Raw genomic sequence first — 10976 nt, 5'->3', positions numbered from 1 at the left:
ATATTTATTTTTGCTTGTGTTGGAAATCTGATGCATTTGTTTACAGAAAGGCCAGGTATGGTGGGGGGGGGGGAGGGGGTGGAAGCCACTGTCACTCAGATTCACCAAATGGATTTAATGGTGGGTCACTTGGTTACATGCCGCGGGGTCATAGGAACATGCTGGTCACATGGCTGGTCTGTGCTTACACCAGTGAGTAGAGAGTTTTCCTGCTGAGCCCATTGCCTTCCAGCTGACTCAGAACCGCCGTTTCCGTCTGGCAGAACTGCGCAAATGGGCCCAATACTGGGTTTTTATTTTCGACTCTCTGCTGTTGTTGTTTTGCACACTTACCATGGGGCGGTGCATCGCAGTTGGTGACCACATGGGTCGCGACTGAACATCTCCGAGAGATTTAGTGGTTCTCCCTCGTGGCTGCCAGCGACCCCCCTCCCACCACGGGTTATGGTCACTTAAGGTCAATGGTACCCAAACATTACGAGCCAGAGCCTCTTAAGAGTCACTGGCACAGCAGAAATGTCACATGCGTATCCGGGGGAGACCGTCGTGTCGAGGTGGCCCTGATATGCCATGAGACAGTCAGCACGATCTACCTTTAGCATGAAAAATAATGTGTACCATGTATTTTGTTTGTATTTGTATGCTGAACATTTTTTATTGTCATTTATAAAAGCCATGTCAAGTTGAGTCTATTAATAAAATGTTAGGAATGACACAGCCCAGTCTGATGCATCTTTTTTAAGTTTCAAAGGTGACTCACAAATCAGCACCACCAACGGTGCCAGGTTGACCTTTGACCCCCCTGCCACACATGCACCCACACACACATACAGATTCTCTCATAGGAGTTCATTGTCAAAACTTTTTGACCAGTCAGAAGCATGATAAGTAAATCATGGTAAAAGATGGTAAAACAAAACCATTAGTGTAGCATCAAAACAACAACAGAATCTCCAGTCTTACTGGTTTTTAGCTATTCAGAAGCAAAAAAAAAAAACACTGCATGTACAAACATGCAGAAAATGGCAACAATGTGGATTTTAGATTTTATTGCATAAGACTTTATTTTGGAAAAGATAATCATCAGTGAACGGTAAGGCAGGACAGCAAAAAGCCGCGTCAAGAGGTGAAAAACGGTAGGAAACGTACAAAATGAAGAGCGGTGACAAAAGGCAGCTGTGGTTTACAGACTGATGGATGGCAGCTGTTATAATAGTCAGGCTGAGCACTGCTTCCTGGGCATGAGGAACCGCATGGAGGAGAAGATCATCAGGGTCTACAGACCGCTCTCAAGGGCATGGGGATGCCTTTGTTCTGTCAGGCAGTATCCAGAGTCCTGTCTGCAGTCTGTCTGCCTGCCTGTCTGCAGTCTGTTTGCCTGCTTGCAGTCTGTCTGTCTGCAATCTGTCTGTCTGCCTACTTGTCTATTGGCTTGATCACAGCTCAGACAACGTCCCTATAAACAGACTGAAAAAACACATCAGAATTCCTGTAGTTCAGCGAGTGCTTGACTTTCAGCTCCCGTTTAAACAGCCATTCACTGGAGCCTGGCTGGCTGCCGACACACGGCAAGGTCAAGAAGGTCACAGGCACGCAGCTGCATGGCGATGGACGCCTTGACGTGATTTTCTGATACAGAAGATATATGCTTCAGTAAACAGGAATCGCTCGAACATTCTCTGTTCCTCACACTCGAGGACATCTTCAGAGAAATGATCACATCTGTAGCAGCTGACTGGGGACGGGAAGCGCATGCTATCATGTGACCTTATGAAAATATAGGGAAGAGACGGATTCCAGGCCTACAAACGCTTTGGCCACGACAGATCAATCTTAAAATAAAAGTAAGTACAGAAAACAGGCTCCATCCCAGACAGGGAGGAATTCAAAGGGAACCTGTCTATGGAAAGAGGTACTTTCCCGGTCACATTAAAGATCCCTTCCTCATTTTCCTTCCCCAAGGATGAAACTACTCAGTTTTAACCAGAAGCTGTTTTGGAGGTAACTGAAATAACAAACTTTCAGCTGCTGGTCTACTGAAAGATTTTTTTGGTACTGAAAGATCATCTTTGAGACACGTCAGTCAGCATCGCTGTCCTGAGGAGGCGGGGCAAGGGCTGGCTCCTCCCATCTCAGGTGTCCCTAAGCAGCGTGGTCAGCATTTGGGATCTTCCCTTAAAGAAGACGTCCGCATGGATGTGAGATCTAGACCCGGGTCCATCAGGGGGTCCTCAGAATGTGGCTCTGAGATGGGAGGTGGTCCCGAGTTATAAGGTTTATTGGTCAGGTCTGGGGGGGTCCCAGTATGGTCCAGCAGTCCAGACTCAAGGCTTTGGTTCTGTTTTTGATGCTTGGGCTTTGGGGGTCGGCAGGAGAAGTAGGACGGCAGAGCAGCCAGCACTAGAATCCCTGTGAGGAGGAAGCCACCTGCCAGCAGGAAGGAGGCTGTATAGCTGCCAGTTTTGTCCTTCAGCCAACCTGGGACAGAAGAGACATATGTCACACAACAGGAAGATGAGCCTCTTCTGTGGCTACATAAGCCTGGATAAATAAATGTGTCTTATTTTGTAAAGAAAAGACAAAGTGAAGTAAACTGAACTGAGGTTCACAGTAAAGCCAAGCTGATTGGTCACCCCAGATGGAGGCTGACCAATCCTACTAGGGCAGGACTGTGGCCTACCCGTCAGAGCTGAGGAACACAGTGAAGCCCAGTTGATTGGTCACCCCAAAAGGAGGCAGACCAATCCTGTGGTGGCAGCACCGTGACCCACCTGACAGTGGCGGCCCGAGGAGCCCACCCATGCTCTCGATGAGCTGCAGCAGCCCTAGGGCACCCAGGATGCGGCCCACGCCCACAATCTCCGGCACAACCGAGAAGACGAGGGGCGTCATGGCACCAGCACAGAAGCCGTAGGCCAGGCTGATGAGGAGCAGGCCGGGGTAGGAGCCCCCAGAGGAACAGAGCGGCAGCAGCAGCATGAGGAGGCCCGTGAGGCCCGTCCACAGCGACAGCAGGTGTGGCAGCCGCACGTAGCCCATGTCGGACGTCCAGCCTGACGCCACGCGGCCCACCAGGTCCGACACGCCCGTGGCCGAGATGACGAAGGCGGCTTGGTACTCGGAGAAGCCCGCGTGCCGGCTGTGCGCCACCAGGTGGACGTAAGGCACGAAGTAGCCAGCGTTGAAGAGCGTCACAGCCAGCGCATACGTCAAGAAGGTCTTCTGGAGGAGCAGCGACAGCTCCAGGTAGGCAGAGACCCGGGAGCAGAAGGAGGGGCGTGAGGGGGCCACCGCCGGCACATCGTTATCGGGGGTCTGGGGGGGGCGGGGGGGGGTCAGCAAAACCACGTCTGATCACGTCAGAAACACTCATTTAAACACTGGCATGCTGTCAAACGGTCACTCCTAAATTACTGTAAAGCTACTAAAAAGTAGTCATAGTAGGTGTTATGAAACCTAAGACCGGGGGGGTATATGTGGGCGGGGGCACAAGGGCACTATACCAAGCTCCTGAAGTGTCCCATCCCCTGTCACTCACCAATTCAACAGATTTCATTGGTTAATAAGAATGAATTACAGCCCCTCTTCTACCCCCTTCCTTAAAAATAAACCCTTAACTACCCTGTGCCTTATACACATATTTATGAAAAGGCAGAAAGGTCCTTAAGCACCATGTATGAATCAGGCTGTGACGTAGGACCCCAGTGAACCTGACTAGGTGACCGGAAGATGCCAGATGGACTTGGCAGGACTTAGAAGGAGGAAGATGACACATGCAGGTCTTCAGCTGAGCCCAGTCTGACATTTGAAACCTAATTTGCGCATTTTAAATACCTCATGGCACATTGGTTCTCACGCCACCAGTACCTGTGCTACGGCCTTAGCGCCGCTCAGGGGCCGGAGCAGAGCCCCGCAGGCTATGAGGTTCAGACTGAGCCCTCCCAGGATGAGCAGGGCCCCCCGCCAGGCGTAGACCTCCACCAGCAGCTGGAAGAGGGGTGAGAAGGCGAAGGAGGAGACCCCCACGCCAGTGAAGCCCAGGGCCATGGCCAAGGAGCGCCGGCAGGAGAAATACGCCATGACGCAGCCCACGATGGGGGTGAAGACCAGTGCCCAACCGGAGCCTGGCAGGGGAAAGATCCTGTAAGACAGGGTTTCCAAATCTGGTCCTCAGAGACCCACACAGTCCACATTTTTGCTCCCACCCATCTCCCTGTCAGACAGCCCGCATTTTTGCTCCTTCTCAGCTCCTTGTCAGACAGTCCATCGGGGGTGGGGGGTCACAGTGATATTATCAGTCCCAGACAGACAGGCGCCTTCCCAGCACGGTCGTGTTGTCCTCTTAAGAGTCACTGGCACAGCAGATATGTCACATGCGTATCTGGGGGAGACCGTCGTGTCGAGGTGGCCCTGATATGCCATGAGACAGTCAGCACGATCTACCTTTAACATGAAAAATAATGTGTACCATGTATTTTGTTTGTATTTGTATGCTGAACATTTTTTATTGTCATTTATAAAAGCCATATGAAGTTGAGTCTATTAATAAAATGTTAGGAATGACACAGCCCAGTCTGATGCATCTTTTTTAAGTTTCAAAGGTGACTCACAAATCAGCACCGCCAACGGTGCCAGCTTGAACTTTGACCCCCCTGCCACACATGCACCCACACACAGATTCTCTCATAGGAGTTCATTGTCAAAACTGTTTGTCCACATTTTTGCTCCCTCAGAGCTCCCTGTCAGACAGTCCACGTTTTTGCAAAAATATGGACTGTCTGACAGGGGTCTTGGAGGGAGCAAAAACGTGGACTAGCTGGGAATCCCCAAGGGCCGGATTGGGAAACACTGCTGTAAGAAGTGAGGAAAGGATACAAAGAGGAGGAGAGGGAGGGACTCTTCACAGGAGGACCACAGGGGGCCCGGGGCGAGTGTGTTTACGTCTCACCGGAAATGAGGCCCATGGTCAGATAGAGGTGGGTGAGAGACGTGGCCTGCGACGCCAGAATCAAGCCCAGCGAGGCCAGCAGGCCGCCCAGCATCACCACAGGTCGGGCCTCGTAGGCGTTACACAGCGCTGTGCCGACTGGACCTGCCCAAGGGGAGACATCGGCCGTCACTGAAGGGCAGGGCTGCAGGCAGCACTGCAGTTACGCAGACAGATATTACAGACGGCTGGGGAGTAAGTTCAAAATGCCTCGTTTGGGTATTTAATAAAGTACCGGCAAAATCATATCTTGGTAGTCAGTGTAATTAAATGAGCCTAAGGCCTGGAGCCTCTGTTATAATAATTAATCATAATAATAAAAATAACAACATTAATTTATAAAGTGCTTTTCAAAACCCACAGATGCAATGTCCCACCTTCAGCACCATCCTGTCTCCCAATTGGTTCTTTTTAACAATGTCCTGCCTTCGACAGCATCTTAGTCTCTCCCCATTGGCTTTTTCCAACAATCACCACTACTTAATCCCCCCTCCATTGGCTCTCTCTTCAATGTCATGTTTTCACCACCCCTCAGTTAATTCCTTACCCATAACAACTCTGATCTTCGCCCTTGTCCTTCGTGAACTTTCCCCTAGTCACATCTTTCATTCCCTCATCACTCCTCCTCATTTATACAGCTCTGTCTGTTCTCCTCTCTCCGCTACTCACTCATCATCTGCTGCGTGGCCACACCAATGGAGGTGATCCAGGACACGGCCTGTGCTCCCTCCTCAAAGTGCCGCACGAACTCCACGAAGAAGATGCCCAGGCTGCGGATGAGGCCGAAAACCAGAGCTGAGGCCACAAACAGCGCACCCACCACCACCCAGCCCCATCCTCCGTCGGGGGCGACCGCCGGCTCCCGGGGGGGCAGTCTGGCCATGGACCCTGAAGAAAGAAACAAGGTTATAGATGAGAAGGTGACTGGGAGTGACAGGATGGAGACTGGAACAAGCTACAATCAGAGTTACTCTCATTATTCAGTTCTTCAAGTTAAAAGCATGGTAAATATGACAGACAGCCCCCGCCCCCCCCCCCCAAAAAAAAAACCTGATAAGTGAAACCCTACAAAAACATTTCCCTGTAATGCACGTTTTGACCACAAACATGGCGGTGAATGCCCAGTCGGGCCGAATAGAGAAAATGAAACTTTGAATGCAGGTTCCTTGCAAAATACTGCATTTGCTGAAAGCATCACACTGATGTGGTTACTCTCACACTCAGATCAAGTTGCAGTCTAATTAACTGTAACGTTTTTATTTTGACGGTTACATGGTTCAGCTAGCGCTCGTCGGTAAACCCACAAAGGGTACATTTTGCATAAGTCTAAATGTCATTTTTTTTTGTTTTTTTTACTAAATTTGGTATGAAAACAACAAAGGCTTAGAGTAACAAGTCATTTTTTTATAATGAAATACATATATATATATATATGTACTACTTGATAACAAAAAACTGTTTTGGGGTGAAAATGACATACAGAATTTTCCTTTATGATCAATAAAGTCTATCTTAAATTCTATATTGTGTATCAATAACCCCTTTTGAGGGTCAGTGGAGCATTAACTTTCAACAGCATAAACGGGATTTAAAAAAAAAAACAAAAAAACCCATCATTGTAACAAACCAGTACTGTCAACACGTTGTCATCTGAATGAGTCACATGGGAATGTTATGGTGCAATGCATCCAGCTATATTTAAGCTGCTTAGCCTGGACAGGACCAGCTCATCTCAGGCAGCGTGTCCAGGCATGGCACAGCCTGGCCAGTCCACTGCATGTCACACACCACAGGCCAATTCTAAAGCATTATGGCGTCATATATCAATGGATAGGCTGCCTATTATCTGGTTATGCCATGCAAAATTTGGCCATTCCATTAGAAACCTCGCTGGGATTCTTTGCTTTTGCATTACCGGATTATTGCCGGAGCGTTGACTGTATTTTGGTGATTTAACACAAAAAAGCGTCTGTCCTACTTATGTCGATTCTTTATCGATCCCCATGGGGAATTTTTCTTTTCATCCTCCCATTTTGCTCTCAGTAGGTCAAAGCAAGCTGAGCCGGCGAAGGGCAGCCACCCATAGCAGCCCCCAGGGAGCTGGGTGTTAAGGGCCTCGCTCAAGGGCCCACAGACGTGCTGAGGCTGGGTTTGAACCGGCGACCTTCCCATCACAGCCACACACTGCCTGATGATTACAAATAGCAGGACTAATAGCATCGCTTATCGTCCAAATACATCCGGATCCATCTTTAATACAGTAAAAGGCACGATCCTGTGCAACCGTTTACATCAAATGACAAAAAATCATCGGATATTTCAGTAAACAAGTTTAATTCAAATACATGGCAGGACATTCGCAGCTCATTACGTCTATATACGGTAGTGGAAATACAGGCATGAAATCACATGACATTTAGAAAGCTCTTTCAGATGTTCAAAGCGTCCATGTGCGCTGCAGAGAGACGCACGGTTAAGCGAACGCAGAAGTGGGCGGCTGAGCGGATGCAAGCTCAGTTGTCTGTGTGAAACTTAACACAATATCTAACAGTCACTGTTAGATTCCCCTGATGTTTTTATTTAATGTTTGTCATAAGACAATACGAAAAATTCCTGACCGCAGTGTTCCCTCTGTACTGAAAAGACGTTTTCATGCCTCAAAAGTGGAATGTACACCAATCAAGTGACTCATAGTTGAAATGACGGCAGACCGCAGACAAAATAATTCAGAGAAAACATCTATTTCCCATAACCAGCATCCTAACAACCAGTGCAAAGAAACTCTGAAGAGCATAATAGCTCATTACAGAGCATGCAAAGAAAGGGCACAAATCCACATAAACCACATCATTGTATCAGGGGAAAACCAGAGATCCAATATAGGCCCAAAATAAGAATGAAATCCCCTAACAATGTGTAGATCGATACTGAAATATTCATTCTTTCAGTCTGAAAGAATCGATTCTCAAAATTGAAACAAATGTTAAAATATTGAATGTTGTATCTGAAATGTTTAGACCAGGGGTGGGCAATCTTACCCGCAAAGGGCCGGTGTGCATGCAGGTGTTTGGGGTGACCTGTAGATCAGCTGTTCAAATCCAGGTGTGAGGACTCCTCAGCTAATCAGTCCTTTAATTAGTGACCTAATTAGGGAGTTGCAGTGAAAACCTGCGTACACACCAGCATTTGCGGATAAGATTGCCCACCCCTGGTTTAGACACTTGGGGGAAAAAAACAATCAATCTGCCGGCACAACCCCCTCCCAGTGGACAAACTTTATAACCAGTAAAATTAGTGGCATCACCCACCCCGACCCACATGAAATACAAGACACTACTCACTAAGGCATCCAACTACCCTTGAACTGAACAGCACAAGTTAAACCTCTGCATCTTACAACAGACTGATCCATAATCATTGTTAAATCTACACTAATATGCCAAAACATTTTCTTTTGGGCAGCTTTGTGTTTGAATCAGGCATCAAAACCCACAATCAAATGTGGTTCAAATGTTCTTCCTTCAAATGTGGTTCAGAAATGCGTCCTCCTTTTCCTGCTCCGCGATGGATGGATCAGATGGTTTCTTCACAGCCCAGCATATCCCAAGATTCACTGCGCCAAGGTAAAGTGGGTGTAACCCAGCTAAGTTATAGGAGTGGCACTTTGTGACTGAAGGAAAACAGGCAGGATTATCCATAGGTCACACCATCCCTTTTCTCAAAGCTTTCTGTTTCACTTTCAAAAAACGCAGCCAACTAGGCAATGGACACAGCCCTGAATTTGGACACAGCCGTTGTAACTAGCGGGATCAAATCAGGGAAGGGCCACATGATGAGTAGGGACCAATTCGACATCGTTTCCCTCATCCATACTGGAAAGTTGAAATTGAGTTTTCAGAAGCATACGGCTGTGAGAGCGCTTACAAAGGTCTGTGTTTTTGGGGGCTGACAACTCAGAGGGATTGTGGATGAAGGGCAAAAACGTAGACCAATGTCTGCGTTTTTAAACTGAAACTCGGTGTGGACATATCTTTAGCCATCATCCCAGTCAAGACAGTCTTCACAAACAAATAATTCTGGTAAATAATAAGCAAATATTAACCCCCTAAGAAAAACTGTGCTTAAAATGCTATATTTGTTGAAGACTATTTAAATTAGTCATTCTTCTGATTTATAGGTGATTGCAGACTGATCCCTCCCACTTTAAAGGTGCCATTAAGCATATAATCCAGTTCCTGGATTTATAGAGACATTAAACAAAGCAGTGACATTAAACAAAGCAGAGACAGGCCAATGAGTCTGTGATTATAGTGCAGATTTAAGGAAACATTATCAGGGTATCTATCACTTTGTCTTTGCATAAACATATCAGATGCAATCCACAAAAACGTTGTTACTTCCAGAAAATATTCTGTCATCTTTCTGCCATGATTATATGAGATGGATCATATGGTCACCTTTGATATATGCAAAACATTTGTATAAAGGGGAAAATACTACACCCTTTTATAATACTGCCCCTACACCTTAACTAGCACTTTGAGAATGAATGACAACCCTTGCATTTTGACCTGAGCAGGCCAAAATTACATCGTAATTTGGTAGTCCTTCACCTATAACAGGTCACGATGGATACTATGTTTGCACAAAGTAAAAGTAACAGCCAAATAAAAGAAGGCAAATGACAGATTTTTTCCCCAGATTCTGATTCACTAATTCAGCAAAAGCTTTCAAATATTGCAATAAATACCTCGGTTCGTATTCGAAGGTTTTAAGTAAAAGTGACTTCGACCACCACGTGATTTGATATGTAGTGCACTGGATTAAACAGAGCCACTCAAGGGCGTAAGTTTCAGCACTGGTGGGCACCAGATCAACCCCGTCCCCCTAAACACGCACGTGCGGTGATCCCACGATGTTAATAATGATGCAGCAGTCACTCACCGAGGACCAACACGGCACAAGTGGATAGAGAAAAGTTAAAAAAATATTAAAGTGGGATTTCCCCCGGCCACTGTTTTTTAAAGGCACAAAATGATTGCATCAGAGCAGAAATACAGAACTAAAACTCGTAATAGTCGCATACTGACGTTTACATGCTCGAAAAAATATGGTTTATGGCGTTAACTTGTAGCACATAACCGATTAATCTGTTTTACTGACATGAGAAAATATGTATATTTAACGTGAAACAGGTGTTTAATCACAAAACACTATAATATCGCAATATCGATCATTTTGAACGGGGTTGCGTATATTGCATTTCACATATTCCTAAACATGCACAGATTGCATATTTCTGATTTTAAACTGATTTTAATAATGATTCGCATTAAGACTGTAACAATGGAAGGCCAATATACTAACGTTATTTTTTAGGGTATAATGATGACATTGTTAAAAATCAGTCATACACGGCCACACAACTATTTCACTATGCAAAGTCGATTACCACAAGTATGAAAATTAACTTGTAATTCAGATTAAGCTGTACAATGCTCCTTATAAGTATTTCGGTGCCTAAAGACAGATATGTATGAAGGGATGTACGGACGCAGCTGTTATCGTACGTACAACTAGCACAGCCATCGTCAATAACAAATACGGAATTATAAATGCGGAATTGCTTTTATTTTCCCGACCTTGTGTGGCGACCCGGTCTGTGCTTCTAGATCTAGGCGCGCAAGAGCAACAGATCAAAGAAGAGGAGATCCTGAAGTCCGTGGCATGTGTGCGGTTATTTACATTTGAACTCTGAACCTCACCGGGGACTCAGCCGGATCCCCGGCCAGCGGCAACGCGCATCTTATTTGGGCACCGCCTCTTTTCATCCCTACACCCAATCAGATAAAGCGGAGGCGCACGAGCGAATCAGTGGCCGCTCAACCTGCAACCAAGCGGCCGACCGACGTGTGGCTGGAATTTAATTTTCATAGCAGAGGTGCGTATAGATGTCAGTGTCATCTCGAAGTCTGAACAGGCGACTGTG

General features: G+C 46.6%; 1 protein-coding gene across 2 annotated transcripts; it reads right to left on the bottom strand.

Annotated features, from left to right (window-relative positions):
- Positions 1–1034: 1034 nt before the first annotated feature.
- Positions 1035–10766, bottom strand: slc16a13 (solute carrier family 16 member 13). Of its 2 annotated transcripts, none has more exons than XM_023832466.2 (6): positions 10630–10766; positions 5657–5875; positions 4949–5092; positions 3868–4124; positions 2772–3315; positions 1035–2478 (listed from the first exon to the last, which is right to left on the bottom strand). In XM_023832466.2, exons 2-6 carry the CDS (start codon positions 5868–5870, stop codon positions 2156–2158), a joined length of 1482 nt encoding a protein of 493 aa, XP_023688234.2. In that variant the 5' UTR covers positions 5871–5875; positions 10630–10766; the 3' UTR covers positions 1035–2155. The 2 variants fall into 2 exon arrangements, with proteins under 2 accessions (XP_023688234.2, XP_023688235.2); XM_023832467.2 differs by lacking the exon at positions 10630–10766 and adding an exon at positions 8026–8182.
- Positions 10767–10976: the final 210 nt, after the last annotated feature.

The sequence above is a fragment of the Paramormyrops kingsleyae genome, chromosome 10 (assembly GCF_048594095.1).
Source record: "Paramormyrops kingsleyae isolate MSU_618 chromosome 10, PKINGS_0.4, whole genome shotgun sequence".
NCBI lineage: Eukaryota > Metazoa > Chordata > Actinopteri > Osteoglossiformes > Mormyridae > Paramormyrops > Paramormyrops kingsleyae.
Note: the sequence above shows the minus strand (reverse complement) of the source record. Positions and strands in the feature narration are given on the sequence as shown.